The sequence below is a fragment of the Marmota monax genome, unplaced genomic scaffold, assembly GCF_021218885.2.
Source record: "Marmota monax isolate L192 unplaced genomic scaffold, Marmota_monax_Labrador192_F-V1.1 WCK01_AAM20220418_F8-fsc00045, whole genome shotgun sequence".
NCBI lineage: Eukaryota > Metazoa > Chordata > Mammalia > Rodentia > Sciuridae > Marmota > Marmota monax.
The window spans coordinates 2,670,831-2,698,034 of record NW_026692132.1 but is presented as its reverse complement, the minus strand read 5'-3'; the positions used below and the strand labels follow the sequence as shown (position 1 = coordinate 2,698,034).

General features: G+C 37.6%; 2 protein-coding genes across 4 annotated transcripts in view; both read right to left on the bottom strand.

Annotated features, from left to right (window-relative positions):
• The window catches only part of Ppp2r1b (protein phosphatase 2 scaffold subunit Abeta), a 33,874-nt gene extending 9,525 nt beyond the window's left edge, over nucleotides 1-24,349 (bottom strand). Inside the window, exons 1-15 of one of the 2 annotated variants that reach the window (XM_046465977.2) lie at nucleotides 24,208-24,349; nucleotides 23,380-23,470; nucleotides 22,863-22,963; nucleotides 19,264-19,496; nucleotides 18,833-18,980; nucleotides 16,592-16,747; nucleotides 16,278-16,392; nucleotides 15,828-15,898; nucleotides 15,343-15,477; nucleotides 13,775-13,948; nucleotides 10,273-10,333; nucleotides 5,944-6,098; nucleotides 5,427-5,569; nucleotides 4,775-4,866; nucleotides 264-385 (exon numbers count right to left, since the gene is read on the bottom strand). In XM_046465977.2, the coding sequence (XP_046321933.1) occupies nucleotides 264-385; nucleotides 4,775-4,866; nucleotides 5,427-5,569; nucleotides 5,944-6,098; nucleotides 10,273-10,333; nucleotides 13,775-13,948; nucleotides 15,343-15,477; nucleotides 15,828-15,898; nucleotides 16,278-16,392; nucleotides 16,592-16,747; nucleotides 18,833-18,980; nucleotides 19,264-19,496; nucleotides 22,863-22,963; nucleotides 23,380-23,470; nucleotides 24,208-24,321 (1,911 nt within the window). In that variant the 5' untranslated portion in view covers nucleotides 24,322-24,349. Of the gene's footprint in view, nucleotides 1-263; nucleotides 386-1,856; nucleotides 4,333-4,774; nucleotides 4,867-5,426; nucleotides 5,570-5,943; nucleotides 6,099-10,272; nucleotides 10,334-13,774; nucleotides 13,949-15,342; nucleotides 15,478-15,827; nucleotides 15,899-16,277; nucleotides 16,393-16,591; nucleotides 16,748-18,832; nucleotides 18,981-19,263; nucleotides 19,497-22,862; nucleotides 22,964-23,379; nucleotides 23,471-24,207 lie in introns of those variants that run through there. The other variant, XM_046465983.2, reaches the window with a different exon arrangement.
• Nucleotides 24,350-24,453: 104 nt separating this feature from the next.
• Alg9 (ALG9 alpha-1,2-mannosyltransferase) overlaps nucleotides 24,454-27,204 on the bottom strand; it is a 97,951-nt gene continuing 95,200 nt past the window's right edge. Inside the window, exon 17 of one of the 2 annotated variants that reach the window (XR_009228857.1) lies at nucleotides 24,454-24,885. The gene's annotated coding sequence lies outside the window, so the exon portion shown is untranslated. The remainder of the gene's footprint in view (nucleotides 24,886-27,204) is intronic. The other variant, XR_009228858.1, reaches the window with a different exon arrangement.

The following is a 27,204-nucleotide window of genomic DNA, read 5'->3' as shown; positions in this document are numbered from 1 at the left end:
ATAGGGGGAGACAATAGGTCTCAAGCTGCAGGAGTGACAGAGCTCTGGAAAGTGAGGCCCCCACCTCCAAACACATTTCCAGAAGTAAGAGAGCAGCAGGCTTAAAAATGTATATACTCTTTTGGCCTTTAAAAACAGCTATCTCCCCAGGGCAGAGTATGAGGTATTGCCTCTGCCCACCTTGATCCAACCAGGCCACACACACCAGCTGCCCTAAGCCCTAAGTGGGCAGGACTCTGGCCCCAGATTTCTGGGGCACTTACCTTCCCAGTGTCCTCTCCAAGCACTCTGGGTCTCAGGAAATGGTTCTTGTCAGCCCCAGGGGCGCTGGGCTCTTCACTGTCCTTCACAGGAAAATCTAGCTTCCTCAGCCTTTGTGCCACCACTAGAGATAGACAGCAGCACTGTGACTGTCCCTGACCAGGGCACATCCCTCCCAAACCCACCTGCACTTCCCAGCCAGGATGCTCTCAGCTGCTCCAGTACTGCAATGGGAAGCCCAACAATCTATGAGGATATGGGCCCCTGTGCAGAAAAAGCCAGCTCACCCCAGAACCTTAAAGTGTCTCCCCCAGAAATCTTCACCATTGGGTTTAGGGCACCAGCTGGGGGTTCCTCACACCTTGGCTATACAGCCTACAGAACTCTGAACAAAGAGAAAAGACCTGACTCCTTTCAGAACTGATAATATCAGTTTAAGACAACTCTGGAGAAAGAAATGACTTGGCTTTTCTACCCAGTGAGTAATTAAACTTCATCCTCCAGATTTCCATCTCAACTGAACATTATGTAATTTCCTGGAAACAGCAGCCCTGTGGAGGCACACAGGGAATTGGAAGACTATTCTAGGTACAGAAAAGGACTGGAGACGTGTGAGAGAATAGGAGAGAGGAGCAAAGAACTGGATGGATGAAAGGAAAGCTATCACTTCATCTGCTAAATTAAGAACACTCGGTTTCCTTCACCATGCTATATTTAGGTTTTAAGGTTAAGTACCAAGAGAAAGCAAAATGTCTGAGGAATTTCAGGAAAAGGTGAGAGGAAAGGACAAGCACCCAACTGGTTTGGCCACCCTACCCAGCCATCCCTGGGAGAATGGAAACAATGTAATTTTTATAGGAAAGTACCAGACTTTCAGCTCAGTAACAACAGTGGATAAACACTGCAACAAGAAAGCCCTGAGACAGTGTAACCTTGGACCAGGGATGACATGTCTATTTCCCCTGGAGGTCTATGCAAGCACCCTGAATGCTTGCACAAGGCAGCTCAAAAGCTGTTGTCTCTGCTGATCCAGACAGTTGTCCAACAAAGACCCCAGCACTACCACCACAGTCCTGTGTTACAGTACCCAAGTGATGGTATTTCTGTGAGCTAAAGTCTGCCCTTTATTTCATCAAAGCCTCATTCAAAAACACACATTAATCTGTTTACTCTTTTGAAACAAGATGCATCTTCATATTCCTATCTTTTTGGCAGCACAGAGAAACAAGATCTGACCTCTTAAGCCCATGAGGGGTAAAACCCACACAAATTATAGAAATACCAAGGTGTTTCTCCATTATTGATGAGACATTTTTATTGGCATCAGTGTATGTGTGTATGTCTTGGCTTTCCTTTCCTGGAAAACCAAACAATATAAACTGCCTAGGATGAAAAGCAACAGCAATGTATGTTTAAGGCAATCAGTCAAATCCAAAAGTAACTACTGCCTAAGCTGTGGAACTGGAAAAGGGCCACATAAAGCTTGTTTCCTAAGAGTAGAAAACCTTAGATTTTGTCAGTGGGAAAATGAGACGGTCGTCAAGTACCTTTGATGACTTTGTTCCACGCATGCAACACAGAGGAGACTTTATAAATTCATTCATTGAACACATTTTTATTGAGCACTGATCCAGTCACTGGTGATAACAGAAGACAAAACAGACAAAAACCCTGCCCTCATAGAGCTCCTAGACTTTACATTCCAGTGAAATCAAGATGGGAAAACTAATCCTGTCTGGGTGCAATGGAACACACCTGTAGTTCCAGCACTTGGGAGGCTGAGAAGGAAGAATCCCTTGAGTCCAGGAGTTTAAGACCAATCTGGTCAACATTGAAAAAAAAAAAAAAGTTAATCCGTGGAGAAAATGGCTAAGTTATTGGCCAAAGAACAATTATTCTAAAGAATAAATTCTTTTAAATTCAAATGGATTTCCTATTGTTTAAGTCAAAAAGAAACAATGAAGTCCCTAAGGGACCACCTAAAAAGAGAGACTCTGTTTTGCTCCATGGCCCACATTTCAGAAAGTAAGAACTCACGGTGTAGAGCAGAAAGATTATGCCCAGGGCTCTCCAGAGGGAGCCACAAGGTCATTTTAAAAGTCTACCCCAAAACAATGGCATTTCCAACCAAAGAGTAAAGCAGAGAATGGTTTCAGTGCAAATTTGTTTCAAGAATCAAGATAAGAGTCTCTCATATGTGGAATTAAATAAAGAGGAACATAACCTGTAGGTAATAAAACAAATAAGATCCATGACACTAAAATTAAAATGTTTATAACATAACAGTTTACAATATTAAAATGTGAATGCAGAAAAAGATTTTTGCTTAGGAAAATATTTAATCCATGACACAAGAACACATAAAATGGAATCTTGTTACAAGGTCACTTGGCAGTATAAAATGCAGACAGATAATTTCTGATATAAATTCTGTTCTGTTTTCCTAAGGTAAGATAATTTGAAAATATTCAGTCAAAATTGGTTTCATGTAATAGTTATAAAGTACAAAATTTTATAGTTCTTGGGTCTTCACAAAACAGAACAGGCTCACAAGATTTAAAAGAGCTTGTGAATGAAATCAACAATTCAAAAAGCAAAACTAGAAATACCAAACTACTACAGCAAGATGCACTCAGAGAAAAATAAGTTACAGTAAAACCTCAGTAACTAAAACTTATTAGAGACAAAGTAAGTTTGATTAGGTGAAAAATGTAAATAAATTTACTAGAAAAATATTTAAATTCTCCATGAAACATAAATGTATATATTTCAAGGACAAAAAGTATATTGAATTTATCTGTGTGTGACCTATCAGAGATCGTATGGAAGGTATGTGATATAACTGAAAAGAATGACTGATTGGTAACTGGCATGTCAATTGGTAAATGGGTGTTTTCTAAAGAGAGCTTTAAAACTGTTTAAGTAGTTCAAACAGGTTTCCTTCCATACTATGAATTTGTTCAGCAAATACTTCAGCTTAACCCATTATCTTCAACTCTAGAATGAATTAATAAGGCTTTACTGTGAAAGTAGAAAAACAAACATTTCAAAAAGATTCTAGCATCACCCACACCAAAAAAATTAGCAAAGAAACTTCAGTTTGGAAAGCTACTATAGACAAAGAATGGGATGCTAATACTGCTGGAAGCAGAACCAGGTAAAGAGCAGGAAAATCCACACAGTATCATAGTAGTGGTTCCTACACTAATTTGAAAGACAAAACTGTAATCTTAAAATCAAACAGTAGAACTACTGCTTATTAGGAGGCACTAAAGTTAGTTTCTCAGGAAAGAAGAGAAAAATCTTTCAAGACAGTCACAGTGGTGAGCTGTTGAAATTGTTAAGTTTCAACATCACGTTAGCAGCAAGATACATCCACACTAGGTTTCTAAATGACATGATTACAGTCAAAATCAAGGAAATAAAAATCAAAACAACCAAATACATTAACCCTGAGCCTCCACATTCCCCTTTCATGTAAGACATTGATGCAGACCATCATAATCTAGGAAAATGTGGCTTTTACTACATTCAAATTTCAATCTATCTCCCAATAGAGAGTTTGTAAATTATTCTAAACCATGTACATTTAACTTAGAAAGGTGGAGGGTATACACATATATGTAAACACTGAAAGAATCACTCCACTTCATGTCTGAATCCAAACCCATCCAGCCTTTTTCCAGAATATTTAAAGTGGCTGGGGCCTGAATCAACATGAGATGCAGAAGCCCAGATTTGGGGGGGGGGGGGGGGCGGAGAGAGACGGGGACACAACATCAGTAAGTAGACAATCAAGAGATGACTATATAGAGTATCAGGAATTGGTCAATAAGAATGGCTTAAATAATTATCTCAACAAAGAGATGAGTGAAAAAACAATCCCATTCATCTTTAGAAAGAAGTCACTGAAATTTGATTTCTTCTAAGTTGCTGCCATTTGCTTGGATGAGATCTTGAAGGTTTTCCATTTTTTTCTCCACCCAGTTTAAGGACACATTGACTAGAAATCTGTGATAAGAATTTAGTAAAGGCTTTTCCCTCCTGTTCCTCATTATGCCAATGCAAGAACTGGAAAATTCCAAACAAAATCAGGTTAGTGGTACAGAAAGTTCATGAACAATCTACCTATATGAAGGTTAAGCATGCAACAATGATCCCAATGCATGAAACTAACATCCCACTATGGTCAGTTTCTTTACTCTTACAGTCTAATCAGGAGTTAAACTTTAAAGACTAAATAAAAGTCCAAACTAAAACTATTCTTGCCAATAAGAATCATAATCCTACCAAATCCTAGATGTAGAACTGGAAAAATGGATTGCTCACTTAGGAGAGAGTGGCAGGCCAAGAAGTTTCTAACCAAAGAAGGGCCCCAGCATTCCAGGAGCTCAGCACCCTCCCTCTTTGCCAACATGCTTATTACCCTTCCCACTTTCCACCCCTCACACAATAGAAATTAATCCCTCATTAATAAAAGTGTAAGCTTCAAGGCAGAAAATAAAATACATACCACTTATAGCTTCCTGTGCAAAATATTTGACATCCATGTCTTCATCCTGACCTAACTTCTGTAATACTGGCTTAACTTCTCCCTGCAAAGCACTAAAATTTAAAAGTATTATCTGTGAAAGGCAGTCTAGTGGGCCACAGAAATCCTTTATGATGCATATGCTCCACAGTAATTTTTTTTCCTCTGAAGTCTAAAATTTTTTTTTTTTTTTTTTTTTTTTGGTGGTACTGGGAATTGACCCAGGAAGTCTACCACTGAGCTACATCTCTAGTCCTTCCCCCCACACCCCCCATAAACGGGGTCTTGCTAAGTTGCCTAGGCTGGCCTCAAACTTGCCTTCTTGCCTCACTCTCTCCAGTATGTGCCACTGTGCCTGGCTAAAACAAAAACTATTTTAAAACACTTATAAACTTGACAAATACACTAAATAATATCTAAAGAAGTTCTCAGCAAAATTAGCTTTGGACAATGATCTACACATATACTAAGCTTAAATACAAAAGTCAGAGTAGACATCCTCAAATGGTTAATTATTTTCTTTAAACAAACTCATATCCTAAGTAAAGTGAAAATAATTTAATTTCAGCTATTATTACCTACTAGGTAAAAGTTAAAATGTACGTTTAAAACAAGAATAGCACTAAAATCTTACTTGGTATCAAGAATTGGTCCAATTTTTTGTAGCGATTTGGCCACATTGAAACGAACATTTGCTACTTGATCTCCTGCCATTTTTAATACAATGGGCAACATTTGCTTAGTGGTTATTTCCTGACCACATGCTTCAGACAGTGCCTAGAAAAATAAATAAATGGCATACTTAAAACACCTAAAAAAAATCTAGTGAAACAAATTAATATTTAATAAGAAAGTGACCAACAAAAAAATACTTCTAGTTTCAGCATCTAAATGAGGAACACAAGGTAGCATTCAAAGAATCAGAGAACTAGACCAGAATTTACAACTAAGTTGCAACTATTAAAAAACTACTATAAATTTTAACATCAATTTTAAAGTCAACATTTTCTCTCATTTTCTAACTGTCCAAATTTAATCACGGTAAAAAACATATTCCAAATAGAAGACAGTACATATCAGAATTCAGAAATATACTTGTGAATAATTGCTTTCATGCCTGAGTTGATTAGTAATAGCTACATAATACTTACATTAATGCAGAATAAAGTGGTCATTCTATGCAAGTAATTAGGATCATTCGCCATTACTAACACTTTAGGAACGATGGTATTTTGGGCCCACTCTGTACCAAACTTCTGAACTAATTTCATGAGGTTGTTGGTAGCAGCTTCTCGAATGGCATATACTGCAAACAAATTGTCAGTCCTTACTTTTTTTTTTTAATAACCTTATTTACTTACATCAACATCAAACATGAGCCAAAACCAAAACCTCTCTACAAACAATACCCCAAATATACTCATACCACAATGATAAGCACTTTGGGCCACAAGTCATACTGATTTGCTATTACAGTTTCAAAATGTATATATTCAAGGAAAAGGGAAGCCAGAAACTCATGAGATGCATCATCAATTAATTAATAAATACAAGTGTCTACAAGGAGCTATGAGCTACAGAAAGAATACATCAGAAGGCTGGGGATGTAGCTTAGTTGGTAGAGTGCCTGCCTCGTGTGCACAAGGCCCTGGGTTCAATCCCCAACACCACCAAAAAAAAAAAAAAAAAAAAAGAATACATCAGGTCAAAGATCACATACTCTTATCAGAGAAGGGAAAGCTAAGGCAATCCAAGAAATCACAAAGCATGAGACTGATTTCAGTGAAGTATGGTACTGTGTAGTAAAGACTGTAAGGACTATAGGGTTTAGAGAGGAGTGAACAGGGAAGTCTGAGACAGCTTCAGGAAAAGAGAGAGGCACTATACTGGGGCAGTGAAGATCAGGGAGGATTTGTGTAAACAGAAGAGCAGTAGAATTCCAGAAAAGGGAGGGCGGGGGAAGTACCCAAGGCACAAAGGAAAAAAACCCCCAATCTCTGAGTCTGAGTTTAGACAGTTAAGAATGGGCCCAGAACTTCTGAAAGCTAAATTTACTCTTGATAAACCAGATGACCAATGTAGTATTTTAGCAAGATTATCCAGAGTGGCAAGAAAAGCTGAGAGTACAAGGACATCAAGTAGAAAACTGGAGAGGTCACTGTGGTCATCTATACAAGAGCAAATAAAAATTTAAGATCAACTTGCTTCTTTTCCAATAAAAAGGTTTAAGGTCAGACAAGAAGTCAAATATCTTCTGATAAATATGCCTACTTTAAAATCTAATGACCACCTATAAAATCATTTATTGAACACATAATCATAAATCTAGATCATCTAGGTCTGAGATACTACCTTCTCACAATTAGTTGGTATATGCAGCCACAAACAAAGATAAACCTCTGTGTCACTTCATTTCACAGGTCTGCTAAGACTCAAAATTTGAGTTTAGATAACAAATCAAGAGTAGTAGGTAGTGATTCCTTATTCTCTTTCTGTCTCCAGGCCCAATCTTCAAGGTAAGATATGAATGGCTAACCAAGCCACAGCCCTGAGCACAGATAATTTATACAGGCCTCCAGAGAAGAATATGGAACTTTTCCAAAGTCCATAGATCCTTCTAGGCAATGATGTTGAAACAAGCAAGACAGAATATACAAATCACTATACAATTTCTTACCAATGCTTAAACTGACCAAAGACTCTGGGAGAAGCAATTTATCAAGAACATTCAGAAGTACATAGGAGCAAGCTCAAGTCAACCTTTTTACACAAAAGATATTCTTTCTGTAATATCCAGTCTTTTAAGCCCAAACCCCTCCTATGCCCTTTCCTCTAAGGTGGAGCTAACTAGAACATCTACTTCTCCTCTAATTCCTGTTTTTTAATGTATTTTGAGATTTTTCTCATCACAATGCCACTACCATAGGAAGGGATCACACTGCCAGAGTAACCAGAAACCAAGCACACAAATACTCAGCCCTGACTAAGGCCTTAACTGCATTCAACTCTACTTGGCCAGTTCTTATGTTCTACTATGTTCTTATTTTTTCTTGATTTTGTTGACAGAAGAATGCAAACCATTCCATAATTCTGTTTTCTCCCCTTGTCTGCTCTTTCTTGCTCTCTTTCCCCTTAAGGTACAGCTGATCAGTAACGTTTCTTCATATGTCTAATTCAATCTATGCTCACCAACATTGATTCTTTTTTCCTTTCTCCTATAAAAAATATAATTTTCCTTATAAATCCCTCCCTCTGATCAATAGTGACCACTTAACCATAGGAACATTGCTTAATCACACTTTTTTTTCTTAAAGTTCTCTGGATTTTCCACAATACTCTTTTAATAATTTAATAACCAGGAAAAATGTTTTTAAAAATCTAGATGATCAGTGATCACTACATAATACTTATCTAAAATGCAAAAGCAAAGTTTTTCTTCAAGTTATAAAACACACTAAAAATTCTAAAATGAAATGCAAAAGCAAAAGAACAGAAAACTCTTGTGATTACCAGTAACTCACAGAACAATTTCAGAATGGCCATATCACTGGTTCAAAGAATGCTTACGTCCCCACTTTGGTATTCTGCTACAGGAAAATAAACAAGGGTCTCTCCAGCTCCCAAATTGGAAAAAAAAAAAAAAAAAAAACCCAAAATGAGAAAGAAAAGCTGAATTATACACAGGTACAAGCCTACATAGAATATGTGTCAAAAAATCTGATTCTTGCCAAACGTACTAGCACACACCTATAATCCCAGTGGCTCAGGAGGCTGAGGCAGAGGATGGTAAGTCCAAAGCCAGCAACTTAGCAAGCTCCCTAAGCAACTTAGAGAGACCCTGTCTCTAAATAAATGTGAAAAAGTGCTGAGGATCTGGATCAGTGGTTAAGTGCCTCTGGGTTCAATCCCTAGTACAAAAAAAAAAAAATTGATTCCTCAAGGAATACTTTAAAAACTGTCTTAATCTAGAATGCCAGCTTTCAAAGGAAGTATAGAATGATCGGCTGGGACACACCATTCCCACTAATAAAAAAATATTTATCAGAAATAATATAAACACTTTAAAGTTTTAAAGAAAACAGGAATTACTTTCCTATAATTTGCAAAATTTAAGTTTTATTTTCAAAGAAAAAAACAGGCCATCTAAAGAAAACTTTAGAGAAAAAAGTATTCATCATCTATATACATATATATGTGTGTACATATATGTGTGTGTGTGTGTGTGTATGTGCCCTTACAGATTGTCACATATTTTTAACACCCTTCCTTTTTTTTTTTTCATGACTTTTAGCCATATGATCTCCCATATGATACAAATATGCTCTTAACAAAACCAGCTACCTGTGGTATCCTCATTCCTCCCAAATAAATACACAGCACTCACAGATAAACTCAATACACAGATAAAGCATATGTAGAACACTGCATAACTGATACAGAATGCTTATAATGTCCACCAAAATACAGAACCAAAGCTCACAAGACAATGTCACATAAGCACTCAACAGCATTCACCGAATCAGGTTTAAAGCTACAACAAAGTGGCCAAATTTGGATCTGGAACCTAGGTGGCACAGATTATATCTGCTACCCACTGCTACCTAGCAGACAAGAAGATATGTACATATACATCTACTTGAGACCTCACCAAAAGTCAGCTACTCATTCCTCTATTTTGTCTAACTTGCTCTGAGCTCTCCCTCTCTTAGCATCATAGCAGTATCAGCCAGAGAGCAAACAGGAAACCTTCCTTTCACCCCAAAGAGAAATCCAAGCTCTCTCTATCCCAGGGAACAGGTAATGTCTCCCAGTCCTAAGAATTCTGTACTATAGCGTCTTATCATGTATCTCCTTCTCTATATGTTACCTCAGAAAAATCAAGTAGTCATTTCTTCCCACCCAGGTCTTCCATCTGATTTCAATCCCTGTCTAACCTATAGTTGCTGAATGGCAGCATGGCAAGCAGAAGACCCTAGGATAAGAAAGGAATAAGTATATACACAAGAGTCTGAAGATGACACAATCAGATGAGTAAGAAATACAGCAAAGAGCCAGGCACAGTGACACACACCTGTAATCCTTGTGGCTTGGGAGGCCGAGGCAGAAGAATTATGAGTTTGAGACGAGACCCTGTCTCATAACAAAAAAATAAAAAGAGATAGGGATCTGGCTCAGTGGTTAAATGCCTTTGGGTTCAATCCCTAGTACAAAAGGGGGGAAAAAAAAATAGGGCAAAGAAACTGTTTAATGGAAAAAATAAAGGTAAGATAGAAAAAAAAAAAATAAAGTAAAAATGTCACATTTGTATTCTGAGAAAGCTAAAAGGAATTTAATCAAAGACTTTCTTCACCACTACATTGTTAAGACAAAATTCTTGGTCAGAGCAGGATTCCTTTCTAAAGCAAAGTATGTGAACATGAATGGGATATATGCAAAAATCCTAGAATTACCATAATAATGTTTTTAACTTGTCTACTCACCATGATCCACAAGCCAGGCCATACATAAAGAATTCAGCTTCTCATCAAAAAATTCCACACCCTATGGATACAGAAGATTCCATTAATACACATCTCTGAAGTTTAGAAATTAAGATGTTCTATTATAAAGATTACCTGAATGATTTAAAAAACAAAAACAAAACTTGTTTTCCAATAAACTGAATTCATGAAACCACCATAAAAAGAAAACCATGGAATTTACTAACTATAAATCTATTTTACTGGATAAAAATTATAAGAGAAGCATAAATGAGATGGTACAGGCTTGCTAAACAGGAGAGAAGAGAGTATTCAGAGGGCAGACACTATACTAGAGAACAGTAGGAAGAATGCAATGTAGATAGTCTATGAAGCAAAATTCATTTGTAAAAAATAAATTACCCAGGAAAATATCTGTCAATATAACTCTTACTTATCTTCCCTTTTTGGTTAATACAACCAATTCTAGGAATTGGCTATCCTCAATTAAAGAGACTATTTCTGGGATGATGGGAGAAAGTACTGGAGAGAGAATAAAGCAGGAACAAGAATAGAAGGCTCCAGCGTGAAGTCGCAAGTAGAACCATGCTGGCTGTCCCATCCCTGCTCCTCTTATTAATGGGGCCACCTCAATACAGGCTGGGGAAAAGCTTTAGGAGCTGATTTACACAGACCTCTTGCCCTGGCTTCATACCACATGGGTAAGCACTATAATAGGTACTTTACTGGTGATTACCTTCTGAGGTCTACATGTTTAGACTTTTGGTTTTTTGAAATTCCTAAATGAAAATTCTAGGAATGAAATTCCTGACCAGTGATGAAATATTTTAAATAAAGAGATATAATTTAAAAGTTCTGGAAACGGTGATTGATTCTGGCAGACACTAAGATTACCATAAAAGTTCTCAAAAGTTCTTCATCGTGTACAACTAGAAGAGTGAGGAAATTTTTAATTTCAGGTAGAGGATTTTCCTTCAGTCTTAACTTAATTTAATTAACTTTTATTTCCTGGTATTTGTGCTTTAACTTTATATTTACTCACTATGGTCTATAAGCCAGACTATGTATACAGTCTTGAGAGAATTTTATGAATTGACTAAATGATTTTTAAAAATCTTTACACAAAAAGAAAAATTAAGGACAATATACATAATAACAAAAGATTGAAATTGTTAAACAAAACATCCATGACTGACTGACGTATGTCACTCTGCCAGACAGGCATCATTAGTCTTACTTCTATACTGTTCTGTACAGTTAGCAGCCCTTAGAGACTGCAGGTCTAGGGGAAGCAGGGGTTTAAAGAAATGGCACTAAAATTCAACCTCCTTCCTTCAGTTTTCAGCAAACCCGTTAGCTGCTTTCCACCCTGGAGAATGATCCATGACAGTCACCAGCAAAGAACAGAAAACGCCCCTCAGCATTTGGAAGTAATAGTGGAAAAGGGTGACAGAAGTATCTCACCCTATCAGATATGCTGATATGTGCTGGGCACAGTGCCACATACCTGTAATTCCAGCAACTCCTGCTAAGGCAGGAGGATTGCAAATTTGAGGCCAACCTCAGCAATTTAGGGAGACCCTAAGCAACTTAGCAGGACCCTCTCTCAACAAAATAAAAAGGACTGAGGATGGAACTCAGTGGCAAAGCACCCCTGGGTTCAATCCCCAGTACCAAAATTTTTTTTTTTTTTTTTTAATATGGGTACCAGGTATTGAACTCGGGGGCATTCAACCACTGAGCCACATCCCCAGTCCTATTTTGTATTTTATTTAGAGACAGGGTCTCACTGAGTTGTTTAGCACCTCACTTTTGCTGAGGCTGGCTCTCTGAACTGCTATCCCCCTGCCTCAGTCTCCTGAGCCACTGGGTGGCATGTGCCACAGTGCCCAGCCAAAAAAATTTTTAAAAAGATATGCTGATTACTACAGTAACATAGCCGCATCAATGTTTTATAGCAGCTCAATTCACAATAGCCAAACTATGGAACCAACCTAGATGCCCTTCAACAGATAAATGGATACAGAAAATGTGGTATATATACCCAATGGAATATTACTCAGCCTTAAATAAGAATGCAATTATGGCATTTGCAGGTAAATGGATGGAGCTGGAGAATATTGTGCTAAGCAAAATAAGCCAATCCCCAAAAACAAAAGCCAAATGTTTTCTCTGATATGTGGATGCTAATTCAATAAGGGGGTGGGGACTACGGAAGAATTGAGGTACTTTGGATAAGACAGAGAGGAGTGAAGGGAGAGGAGGGGAAATGGGAGTAGGAAGGATAATAGGATGAATCAGACATTACCCTGTGTACATATATGATTACAGGACCAGTGTGATTCTACATCATGTACAACTAGAACAGTGAGAAGTTGTACTCCATTTATATATGATGTGTCAAAATTTGCATTCTACTGCCATGTATAACTAATTAGAACAAATTTTTAAAAAAAGATATGCTGATATCTTTGTCATCCAATCAGAAGAGGGACACTTCAAATTTTATAAAACAAGATGCATGTTCATATACTACATGTACCAAAATCAGCAATACAAATTCAGTGGTCTAAGAAAAGAATAAACCCCATACATTGGGATCTGAAAATAATGGAAATAGGACTGGGGAAGTATAAACTGGTCTAATGTCAGCAGAACAGGGACATATATCATGAGTTTTCCCAAGCTTATTTATTCAACAGTCGACAAATGTTAAGAGCCTAATGAATTACAAGCACTACAGCAGCCACTAAAAATGAAGCACCAAACAGAGCCCCTGCCCTAAAATAGATCATTTTCTCCTCAACTAGATTTTAATAGTTATAATACACTGTAATAAATGCTACCAACACAAGTAAGAGTATATCAAACTTAGAATTGTCTAGAGCACCTACTGAAGAAGAAAAAAAGCAATATGGCTATAAAGTCCAGCTTTGACATTTTGATTACAGTAATATCAGATTAAAACTAATCATGAAATTCAAACAAAAAGAGATAATATGATAATATAGGCTTTGGCCAAAATAACTAGCATTACAAACTTTTCTATGTGGTGGTGATTCCTTAGCTCCCTTAATCAGAACAGAAAAGTGGTTCTTAGGGGTATTTTTCTTGGTATATAGACAAACAGGGAAGCTGCCTTGAACAAAAAGTCAAGCTGACTTATCCTGAAATCACATTTCCCTTTCCTGTTCATCAGTCCTTATGTCATACAGGTATTAAATATGACAAAATTTGTATATACACCAAGAAATTTATTATATCCTTCTATAGCTTTGCTTTTAGATAGCAGCAAGGTGAAATGTGTTTCTATAATACCCTTTTTATTAGAAGCTAATACAATAATGAAAACAAAAGAATATCCTATAAGCAACAAGAACCAGATTACACTCTCATGCATCTAAATGAACAGAATCAGATAGGCCTTTAGGGCCTTCTACTTGCCATAGTTAATCTCTATTATTTAATGCTACCATCTGGTTCATGAAGCACATATACTCACCAGCTGGCCTGCCAGCAGTGGCATATACTCAATGATGGCCAACCGGACCCGCCACTTGGCATCTTCAGCCAGTTCCACTATGGCAGGAAGGAGAGACTGAGAGAGCTGACGGATTCCAATCACTTCATTTACACAATCCAAATTGGAGATGATATTCAAACGAACTTCAGGACACTATATAAATACATAAGTCCCCAAAAACCACATACAAACATTAAGTCTTCTGTCTTAAGTTCTACTGTCATAATGTAAAAACTACTAAAGCAAATTTTAAAACTACAAAGTACTGAATCAAATCAAAAAAATGTATAGGGGTAGGGTTGTAGCTCAGTAGCAAAGCACTTGCCTACCATGAATAAGGCGATTGGCTTCATCCCCAATATCATGAGGAGTGTGGGGGATAGACTGAAAAGAAATACTAAATACTGAGTACACAAATAATTCAAGACACATAAATGCAACTGATCTGAACCAGAACTTTCTATGAAAAATCCATAAAATGATAAAGAATACAGGTTCTAGAATTAAATTAAATATATTCAAATCTCAGATCTGCCATTGCTGAAAAACCTGAGGCAAGTTATTTTAAGATCTCTGGCCCTCAGTTTCCTCTATAAAATAGGAATATTATTAAGATTATAATAGGGCTGGGGATGTGGCTCAAGCGGTAGCGCACTCGCCTGGCATGCGTGCAGCCCAGGTTCAATCCTCAGCACCACATACAAACAAAGATGTGTCTGCCAAAAACTAAAAAATATATATTAAAAAATTCTCTCTCTCTCTCTCTCTCTCTCTCTCTCTCTCTCTCTTTTTTAAAAAAAAGATTATAATAATCTCATAATACTGTGAGGATTACATGTAATAAAACAGGATCATACCTGGCACATATTAATTACTTAATAAATGTTAGTTATCGTTATAATTTCTGATACTGTAAAATTAAATAAAACATTTTAAATCAAAGATATATTAACTTAAAGAAACCCATTTTAAGAGATCCCTGTCCCCATTTCCTGAATAATCTGTAACCCCAGATCCCAACAGCTTTAAAATAAGTTATATAGCCAGGCTCTATGATGTACACCTATACTCCCAGCTACTCAGGAGACTAAGATAGGAGGATAGCCAAGTTCAAAACTAGACTGGGGGACTGGGGCTATAACTCAACGGTAAAGCACTTGCCTCACATGTGTGAGGCACTGGGTTCGATTCTCAGCACCATATATAAATAGATAAATAAAGTTCCATCAACTACTAAACAAATATTAAAAAAAAAAAAAAAAAAACACTGGGAAACTTAGCAAGACTGTCTCAAAATAAAAAATAAAAAGGACCTGAGGTGTATCTTGATGTGCCCCTGAGTTCAATCTCTAGTACTGAAAAAAAAAAAAATTTATAAAAAGTTTCCATAGTTTCACATGCACAAGGCCGTGGGTGCAATCCCTAGAACCACAACAACAACAACAAAAAAAAATCCATAGTTTGGTTCCTATTTTCGTGAAACCCAATGCCAAAATCACATCCTATTAATGACTATCAGAAGCAAGAAAATTTATAGCCAGACTTACCTCATCCTTTAACTGAGCTAAAAAAAGAGGTAGAAGATGTTCAATTGTATTTTCTTTGCCCAAAATGGTAGACAATCCCATAATTACAGAAGCTAGAGCTGATTTGACATGTTGATTGGTATCAGATACTAATTCCTAAAATAAAATCAAAATTAAGTCTTTTATGCAAGATAACAGAACCTCCATACCATCTCCCAAGAATTTTAAAGACAACATTATTTCAACATAGATTAGTTGACATTTTATCAGATCATCTGTTAAGCAAGAGATCCAACTAAAATGCTCTAAGTACCAAACAGTATTTTAAAATTATAATAAAGACAAGTGATAAATAATATCATAAATTAACATATCTGTCCATTCATCCCTTACCCACCTTTTAAACTCCAAGAGCTTTAAGGCAAAAGAAAAACAAAACTGAAGTAAGGTTTAATTTAACTTCATATAGGGCAGAGTGAAACAAAATAAACTGGCATTATAAGTACCTTTATATAGGGTAGAACTTGATTCATAATTATGGTCTCTCTACCTTCAATGGGCAAGTTCTCACAAAGTTCTAAAAGAGAAATAGAAAAAAATAATGCTTTCATAGAACCTTTTATAGTCAAATGATGAAATTTAACAGTTGCAAGTTCAATCAAATCATAGCAAATGACTCTTATTTTAAATGCAGGTTGTCTATCATCTTTATGCCATTATGTATCAAATACAAACCTAATCTTTAAGTGCATTTTTATAGAAACAAGACAAAATGATTGTTTGGCTTAAAATATAAAAAAGCAACTTTATATGACAATATGACATTTTCACACAATGAATCATCTCTATTTGAAACCTATTCTAAAATAAAAAATATGTATATTCACAGGCATTAAAAAAAGCACTAAAATGAATAATACATAACACATGTTGCAACACAAATTAAATTCCTTAACCTTTTACTTTGTGGGCAGCAGCTGCTCGGACTTCAGCTTCACAGTCTTTAAGTAGGTTCTGAAAGGCGGGGATGAGGTCATTTAAGGTGATTTTGGGACCCACTGCTTTCTGGAGCTATAAAAGAATTTTTACTGGTTTTAATATACCAACAAAATAATGAATAGGAACAAGACAGTGCAATGTTCAAGTATATACTTTTGTCATACTATCCATTCAAAAGAATTAATTCACCAACTTTTTATGTAACAGCAAACCTGTGAGTTTTTTTCTTTTATTTTTTTAATACTTAAAAATGCCAGTCTAGTCATTTTACCTCTGAAAATTTGTCAGCTACCATATAGCGCACTCGCCAGGATTTATCTTCTACTGCTTGTCGAAGTGTAGGCATTACCAAGGCCTCAAGGTCATCCTGAGACAATAACTGGGCAATACTAACACAAGCTTCCACAGCTAGGAGGCGCACTGAATCCTAAAGGAACAAAAATTTTCTATTAGTACACCAAGAGCCATGGAGCACTGTGTGTGGTGTGAGGCAGTGCTGCTGTATTTGAAAAAAAAGAAAAATAAGCAACTAAAATAAATAAAACATGTAAAAGACATAAAAATAGAAATGACTTTATTCTAAAGTGAAAAGAAAATTACCTATGCTGGAATCGTTTTTATTAAAGAAAATAAAATGTAAATATTAAGTGGAAAAAATATTTTAAACATGTCTAAAAATGAAAATTATACTTGCATAACTTATAACAGAAATCACTTAGGAAGTTCAATTTTCAAAATATTCAGTTTGAAGTGGCAATAAGAAAAATTTAGGCATGAGATTGTGATTTGGAAAGAAACATACAGAACAAATGAAGTTAGTACCAAAAAGAATGGATTTTATATGTTTTTTTGTTTGGTTGGTTTTAGTTTTAGTACCAGGGATTGAATCCAGGGGTGCTTAACCACTGAGCCACATCCCCAGCCCTTTTTTATATTTTATTTTGAAACAGCATCTCACTAAACTCAAGATCCTCCTATCTCAGCCTCCCAACACACTGGGATTACAGGCATGTGCCACAGCACCCAGTGGAATTTAAATGTTGAGAATCAAAGACGGACTCAGCTGGGAGGTAACCATGTCTAGAAAGACACAGCAGAAAGTATTAGAAAGGTATGGGATTAATGAACTCGGTTTTCCAATGTAAATGCCAAATGTGAACGTGACACATCTTTTCTCTGAGCAAGTGGAAATATATAATTAAAACTCAATTAGAGGGGCTGGGGTGGAGTGTGCACCTGGCATGCATGAGGCACTGGGTTCAATACTCAGCACCACATAAAAACAAAATAATGTGTCCACCTAAAACTAAAGATACATAAATAAATAAATAAAAACTCAAAGAAGGGCGTGGTGGTGCATGTCTATAATCCTAGCAATTCAAGAGGCTGAGGCAGAAAGATTGTAAATTCGAGGCCAGCTTCAGCAACTTATTAAGGTCTTAAGGAACTTACTGAGACCCTGTCTCAAAAAATAAATAAATAAAAAGTAAAAAAGGACTGGGGATGTAGCTCAGTGGTAAAGCACCCCTTGGCTTAATCCCCATTAAAAAAAAAAACAAAAACTGTAGATCAAAAATGACTGTATGTCTAAGACATACTCATTCTTCTATAAGAATGAGTAAAAAAGTTAAAAAAAAAAAAAAAAAAAAGCAGAACTATTCTTGGTCATTGTTATGGAGGCATTTTTGAATTTTAAAAAAGATGCTAAATTAAGGAACCACTGTCATCTATTAAAATATATGTGCACAAATATTTGTTAATCTGTTAATCACTTCTCTTCCAGAACTTCTGATTTCCTCCTCCACACCTATTTCTCCTTCCAGACACTTCTCCATCTTAGCAATGACACCACCATCTAGAACATCTTGATTCTTCTTCCCTTCATCCAATGCAACAGTATTAAAATATCATGTCCACCTCCAAACCTTATATGGAGATCCTCTCCATCTTGACTATTACCACCTGAGTTCACAGCCATCATCTCTTGCTCCCATACAAAATGACAACTGTAAGTGTATTAAGTACTTTATTTAGGTGTTTTCTATTTTTATTACTATTTCTACTACAATGAAATCTAAATCCTTGGATTTAAAATTGCTATTATGCAAAGCAATGCCATATACTAGTGAAAAATCAAATAGCACATTCTATGCTTATTTATCTTAAAGTCAAAATTCCAGGAAACTTTATTCCCCCATCTCACAATACAGCCAATTTCCAAAGGCATATTATCCCTTGATACAGTTTTGGTCTTCCTTTCTAATTAGGACTCCCCTTTCCACTTTGCCTCCTCCTTCTTTTAAAGCTACCAATACAAGAGAGAAAAATTATGGTCTGGTTAAGAAAGAAACATAAGGACACTCAGATAAGCTAGGATTAAGGACAGAATTAAGTATTAACTTTGCAAAAAAGAATCCTAACGTAAGAATCAAAACTACTCAAAAGAAATGTTTAAGATGTTGGAGGAGAGGAACATATCTGTGTTCCTTTAATACTAAAGAGTTAATGTTACCTGTTCATCTGAAGCTAGATTAGTGAACAATGGAACAATTTCAGTTTTCACACTGTCTAATTCCAAAACTTTCGCAAATTCACCCAATTTGGAAGCAGCAGCTCGTCGTACCATTGGTGTGTCATCTGAGCACAAGGAACGGAAGTGCCTGCAGCACAAAATAATGAAAGCATTTTCTACCATATACTCTCAATTGAATATGCCTCCACACAGACATTTTAAAGGTTTTACTTCACAAATATCAGTAATTAGGTTCCTACTCATAGAAGTAACAAAATAAAAACACTAGTACATTCAACTTGATGATAAAAATGATGCCATCATTTCTACTATCCTGGTATTGGCAACTCACTGGTAACAGTACTGTGTAAGTTGTCAGCCATGTGTCCCCAAGAGCCCCAAATGTTTTTCTAAAAAATGTGATATCTTACTGTCTAATTTCCGCCTTGACAACATTTGAAGCCCTGGGATAGCAAACGCTGAACAAACCACAAGCAGATGTTCGAGAAGTAAACCAATCCCCACTTGCTAGGCGTTTCACCAGAGGTACAAAATGAGCTTCCAGAGCAACAGGAGTATGCTCCTGGGAGATCTGCCTCAGGGACTCCACAGCCTTGTCTCGAACAACAGTCTCTTCCACAGTCGCCAGACTTTCCAAAGGAGGCTGCATAAATCATAAAGGAAAACCAGAGAAGAAAACTTAAATGAATCACATTAAATACAAATTGTCACCTTTAGTGTGACTAAAGGGAAGTGGTACATGTAACCAGAATGTTAGCTATATCATACCAAATGGTTACTTTCAGTTCACACAGTGATAACATATGGTGTGGCCAACCTGAAGACACGACTTCTGTAGGAAAGCCAAGATCCCATGTCCCAGATGGCAATTCCCAGATGGTGTCTACAAATGACACAGTGGAAGAGACTTGACACAATATTAATAATATTTGGAGCCAAATCACTAGATTCAAATGATACATAGACAAATTCAGACAAGTTTGTGTATATTTCCTTGACCAACATTGGGCACCAAGATTACATGATGACATCATGTCAGGTCACTGAGTCCATGGTCTTTTGAGCACTATTCTATCATTCCTGGATATGCAAGCAACCCTGTCTATGGGCTCCACACCATCAATTCATTTAACCTATAAAGGCTCATACAAAAACCACTTTTGGGGTTGGGGTTATAGCTCAGTGGCAGAGCACTTGCCTAGCATGTGTGAGGCACTGGGTTCAATCCTTAGCACCACATACAAATAAGATAAAGGCATGCAGTTCATCTACAACTACAAAAAATTAAAATTAAAAAATCACTTTTTTCAGAAAATATTCAGAATCTTTCCATGAGCAAAGGGCAAGAGCTTCTCACAGATCAATCAAGTGAAGAGTAGAGCTGGGAGATGACCTTTCTTGCTGCTTTACAGAAGAGAGCAAAGGGGTTAATAATCTGGACTAGGGTTAGTAAATAAATATGACACAACCGAGTGAAAAAGTAAAAGAGAATCTATGAAACACTGCCTTCCTGGGTTTATATCTAGTCCAAGTAAATTCAGGATACACAAGCTGCACATATTAAAAACACAAAACCCCACACAGAGCGTGTTGATCAACAAAGTGAACAGAAGAATAAGGACTCTATGTCTGCCAAGTAATATATTTCAAAAGTTGTTTGATATACAGAGGTAGACAGTACTCAGCTTCCCTAGAGGATATATCAGAAGTCCTCTAAAAAATATTTTACTTGCTAGGGTCTTTCATGATCTGGCCTCTGTCTATATTACTTCCTCACACACAATACCACTAGTTAAATCTCTATCACTACTATAGAATAAGGCCAAACTCTACAGAACCATTTGTGAGTTGTTGCTTAATTTGAACTCTGCCCACTTCTCCATGTCCTTTTCCTCCTGGCTCCTGACTACCTGCTTATTTCTAGCCCCAACTCTTCATTCTCCAGAAGTTTTGTTTTTTGTTTTGTTTTGTTTTTTTGAGGTGGACAGGGTACCGGGAATTGAACTGAGGAGCACTCAGCCACTGAGTCACATTCCCAGCTCTATTTTGTACTTTATTTAGAGACAGGGTCTCACTGAGCTGCTTAGCACCTGGCTTTTGCTGAGGCTGGCTTTCAATTGGCAATCCTCCTGCCTCAGGCTCCTGAGCTGCTGGGAGCTGCACCACCATGTGCACCACCATGGTCGGCTCTCCAGAAGTTTTGAACCCAACAACTTTCACAAATCCAAGTCTACAAAACTCATTCTTTCAATACGCAATTATTGTTATGTTCTAGCACTGAAGATACAGAAGAAATATGTGAACAGGTTCCCTACTCTAGGGAAGTTTACATTCTAATGGAGGAATGACAATCAATCAGTTGGTAGGTAACTGATACTCCATAGAGAAACAGAATAAAGAAAATACTTAAGAGTAAGTCTTAAGGCAATAATAGCTTGGTTTATTTGAATAAAAAGAAGACCAATGTGACTGGAATGAAGTTATGAAGAGGAAGCATGATATATGATAAGCCTATAGAGGCAGGTCACAGAAAGGTCTTTTAAGCTAAGGAGTTTGGATTTTACTGGAACCACAGCAGAGTGACACATATGTTAGGTGAAAAATAAACTGAAGAAGTGGGAGGGAATAGTGGAAGGAAACTACAGATGCACCTCCACTTCCAAAGGAATTATCCCAATAAACCCATCATAAATTGAAAATACTGAAAGTTGAAAATACCTTGAATATACCTAACCTGCCAAACAATCACAGTTCAACCACACTGTAGAGAATCAGTTATGTACCCTGATCATGTGGCTGACTAGGAGCTGTGATTTACTGGGTTTGATCTCCAGCACTGAAAAAAGAAAAAGAAAAAGAAATCTACATTTTGGCTTGTGTAGCTGGGTGATATAGTGATGATATTGTGGTGATATAACTAAATAAGAGGCATATTTGTGGGGCTGGGGATGTGGCTCAAGCGGTAGCGTGCTCGCCTGGTGTGCCTGCGGCCCGGGTTCGATCCTCAGCACCACATACAAACAAAGATGTTGTGTCCGCCAAAAACTAAAATAAATAAATAAATATTTAAAAAAAAAAAAAAAAAAAAAGAGGCATATTTGTGAGGAAAAACTGAGTTGTTTTAGGCAGTTAAGTTTGAAGTATCTATTTGACATTCAAGTAGAAAAATCACAGGCAGACATACTTAGAAATACATATATATAGTACATATCTAACTGATCTGTATAAATCTATACTTGTCTATTAATCCATTTATCTCTGGAGTTCCATAAAATGGTTACATGTTAAAAAAAAAAAAAAAAATCACAAGAGCCAGCATCACATAGACAATATTTAAAGCTCTGAAGCATACATCCCTACCTCGTCTAACTGCTGACCTCGTCTAACTGCTGAACTCCTAGTCATCCTTTAAAACCTAGCATAGACATCATTTTCCAAGAAGTCTTCCGGGAGTGGGAGGGAGGGAATAGTAGAAGGAAACTATAGATGCTAAATTAATACCCTTTTGCTATTACTTGGGTACTTTACATGTGTTTATATTTTCCAATTTAAGACTGTATAGTAATAATTTGTCTACACATAATGACAAAACCCTCATTCAATTCATACTGGTTTTATACTATAACTTACAATGTGCCTTACACACTAGGCTTTCATAAATGTTAACTAAATAGAACTTATCAAATTCACAAAGTCAGAAGCAAAAGTTACAAGAACAATTAAAGACAAAATGTTGCTAGATGAAAATGAAGGCTTCCAATATGGGGAAAACAATCAAATCTTTTTCCTCCCCTCCTCTACACTAGTAAGTTTATAGAAGCAGAAAGGTGAAGTTTTTATATTCAGTCAGAAAAATTAAGAAATTATTTATTCTCTCAATGGCTAACATTATGATTATGCACCTATAAAATGATCTGCATAAAAAATGCTGATGTGTCTATCACCAAACAATGTGTCATTTATACCACAAAAGTTCTAGAAGGAGGATAGGCAGGAGATAAGTACTTACCAGCAGACAGTGGGCAAAATCAGGACCTCCCACTAGGCCAGTAAAATTTCCCAGCTGCTCAGCAAGAGCTAACAGTACCTCATCTTCATCATAAATTGTATCTGGAAATGACAACAACCAGACACTCATCAATAAGAATAGATGGATGGCCCGAGCAGGACACACACAAAAACAGAAACAGATTCAACATGTACATAGTAAGATGGTCTAGTCAAAATCCTAACAGCATTTTCTTCATTCTTTATCAATAGTCTTCATGAATATGTTTTACAGAACTAAAAAATCATACTCCCAGATCAATTACTTTCCCACTAGCTGAATGAGTAATGTTTGAATATACCTAGCTATTAACATTACAATATGTTTTATTTCTTTCGCACAGAAAGCACCATGATCAATTTTGTACTTAATGATATGCTGGGTAACAAACTCTAAAAAAAAAAAAAAAAAAAAAGTTTTGAAAGTCACTGGAAAATAGAATGTCCACGCCTTTCTTTAAACAAAGACACATACATACCTGTAAGGAATGGCAGCAGTTCAGTTCGGGTCCTTTCTACTCCAAGTGCTAGAGCAATTGTTGATAATTTCTTAATACTGTTGAGACGGAGCTTTAAAAAAGAAAATGGAAATAAGAACAAACTAAGAAATGACTGCAATTCAGACCAAAAAACAAAAGGGGCAAACAGGTGAAATGAGGGCATGCGGGTATAAAAATAAAGATTTCCTAGGCAAAACACTGAAGAGCCCATAAGAGAAAGGACTGAATGAAAATACTCAAGAACTGAGATAATTTTAAAAAGAACAAACTCTGGCAGTAGTGAAGCACATGAAACGGTTGAATACACCTGCCTTTTCAAAGAAAAATTTCATCACAGCTGATACACCGACTCATCTGGGTTAATCAGCCATCCCTACCTTCTTCCACCCAACAAGCCCGGCCAGTTTCCAAAACCGAGGAAGGCATTACACTGATTCAAAGGGCCCCTTGGCATCCTGAGACCCGCAGGCCGCCCCAGTCGCTCGCGACGGCTCATCCACAAGACGCCTGCCCAACGCTGGACGCGGCGTAGCACGGAAGGAGCACGGAGACGGGAAGCCGGTTGTCCGACGGTCGCCAGGCACTGACGGGCACCAAGCCAACGCCTCACAGACCCGGGGAAAGGGTGCGGGAGAGGTCCCAAGGACGGTCGGGAGCGGCCATCATAGACCCCAGAGAGTCCTTCCTCGCCTCCCCCTCAAGTTTCTGCTCCGAGTTCGGTCTCTCAACCCGTGGGCCTCCACCATCGCGGGCGCCAACCACACGCCCTGCTGGGCCCACCTCAACTCCCCGGCCTCAGCCCATTACCTGCACATCCTCATTGCGGAGCTCGTCGATTAAAACTGCGATCGGGTATAGCGAATCATCTCCATCTCCGCCCGCTGCCCCCAGGCCGGTCCCGGGCCCCGCTGCGCCCGCCATGTTCTTTCTTCTCCGGCTGGTCGCCGCCGCCCGCCCCGCGCCCAGGCCCCGCCCCGCGCCCAGGCCCCGCCCCGCGCCCAGGCCCCGCCCCGCGCCCAGGCCCCGCCCCGCGCCCAGGCCCCGCCCCCGCCCCGCGCCTAGGAGGGCTGAGCCGAAACTGGTGCCTATCTTCCAAGCGGGTGGGAGAACTAAACTGGTTCGCTGATGAAGTCTCTCTCCCGACCCACACTGCAGGAGGTGTAGGTCTGAATTCCTAAAGGGTGGGCTAAGAAAGCTAATGGAACCCCTGTGACCTTTACCCAACCGAAAGAAACAGGGGCAGGGATTCATCCTGGCCATTGTGGTCTGAAGCAACCAGGGACCTTACCTGAGTGATGCGTGTTGTGCCTGCTCAGGACTCAGTCAGCCAAAGAGGGTGCCCGAGGCGAGGAGGAAAAAGGCTTTGGCGTCTCCTCTGGCTTAATCCTGGCGCCCAGCCATTGGGTCGCCAGCCCTAATTTCCCCCTCTTGGCCTCAAGCCTTTACAGAACCCCCTCCACCTCTTCCTTTGGCCTGGCTCCTGCTCTGAAAGACAAATAATGCGGGCGGTGAGAGAAAATGAACAGTGCTGTCCAAACTCCCCAGTCAATATTTTTTCCACGCAAGCTGTTGAAAACATGCTGCTCTCTTGTTTTTGTGTTTCTTTTCAGTTTGGTACTGGAATGGTGCCTTCTGTTGTATTTTCTTCCTCCCATTTTTTAGCTCTTTAGCATGCAAGAAGTACAACAATCAAGCAAAACTAGGACAAGCTTTAATCCTTCCAAATTGGGTGGGGTAGAATCTTTGCTTGTACAATAAGTCCTAAATTGGCCTCCCCAGACCTCCAAGAGTCCTCAAAGGCAGCAGTAGGAAGAGACAGGATCTGGGAGTTTTTTCTTACAAAGCTATGGAAAGTCTTCCCTTACCCTTTTAGGTCAGCACAAAATAACTAAAATGTCCTGTCTATGTTTGTTTTGGAGTGGAATTTAAGCAACTTAGAATGATAAGCTCTGAAATGATTATACATGTAATAAAACTAAAATTGCTAATAAATAAATTTAGGAGAGTTTTTTAAAAGCATGAGCCTCTGGGAAGTCAACAAAAACCACATTCTTCTCTTCACTATGCTCCTCACATGTCCATGTGACAGAGCCTTTAGTAGTAGTGAAAGTTTGGGAATCAGTAGACCTGAACAGTTTTTCTCAAATTAGTTCTGGGTAGATGTATTCTCTAGCATTTAAATTTTAGTTTTTATAATTTTTTAGATTTACATAAGCATGTTCAGATTATTAGGATGACTGTAAGTCAGTATTGCGACATAAGTTCAGAACCTACATCTACTTGTGTATTTCAGTACTGTTTTGATTGTTCTGAGATAATGAGAAAAGAAGAGAGACAGATTTAAAATGAAAAAGATGCTTTTAAGCACAAAATAAAAGCCAAATGATATCACAGGGCTGTGCAGTCTCAATAGTTCCAAAAGAGGTGAGGAAATTAAGATACCATAGGTCATTTGGTGAACTCAAAATAAGCTGAACTTTAACAGGCAATATCATAGTCACAATATAAGAAATGCTTTAGTTTTAGCAAAAGACATCATTTTTCATGTTAATAACTTGAATAGTATTAGTTTTTGTTTTTGTGGGGGGTTTTGGTTTTTTGTTTGTTTGTTTTGTTTTGTTTTGTTTTTTTAATATCAGGAATTGAATTCTGGGGCACTCAACCACTGAGCCACATCCCCAGCCCTATTTGTATTTTATTTAGAGACAGGGTCTCACTGAGTTGCTTAGTGCCTCAAGTTTGCTGCGGCTGGCTTTAAACTTGTGATCCTCCTGCCTCAGCCTCCCTGCCGCTGGTATTACATGCACCACCGCACCATGCCAGTATTAGTTTTGTGATTGTATTTCATTTGTAAGTCTGTTTTGGTTTTGTAATTGTATGAGAATTACAAATAAAAAATAAAAGAACATTATATTCCTAGTTTATATTTGTAAATTTAAGTTACATTATAGTCAGGATAATTTAAGTTGACTGAGAGTTTTCAGAATTTTTTTTCCTTTAAAAATGACCCATAGGACTGGGGTTGTAGCTCAGCGATAGAGTGCTGTCTAGCACATGCGAGGCCCTGGGTTTGAGCCTCAGCACCACATAAAAAATAAGTAAATAAAATAAAGGCATTGTGTCCAACTACACCATATATATATATATATATATATATATATATATATATATATATATATATATATATAAATGACCCATATACTACTCAAATTTGAGAGACAGAGGGATAAGAGTTTTTTCATTTAGTACTTTACCAGTTAAAAGATCAGAGAGAGTTCCTACTGTTATGGAAAGGATGAATCTGATCCTTTTTTCTTTATGTAAGAAGTCTTCAGAAATGACAAAGGAAGCAAGCTCAGAGAGCAGATTAAGTCAGTTCCACATATATCATCGCTGATATTAGCTCAGCTTAGAAGAGCTAATAGGCTAACAAAAACTGACACACAGATGCTAAGCTATATTGTTTAAAATTCAGATATGATTTGCTTACCCAAGCCAATGAACTGGAGACCTAAAGAATAACTATGATTAAATATGAAATCACAAGCTGAGAAAATAGGCGCCAGAAAATTGTCTGGTTTTAGAGTCATCAATGCTGGACTTCAGTTCCCACTGCCATCTGACTCATGACCTCTCCCTATGCCTCAATTGTACCTTACGCCCCCTCACTCTCAATAAAATAGAGCTAACCACTTCTGGTTCCTGCTCTAGTTTCTGTGATGCTGTGAGAATAACTCAGGTAATAAACATGGAAATGCCAATAAATCCTTCAATAAAGAAAGTGATCAAACAGACTATGAAAGA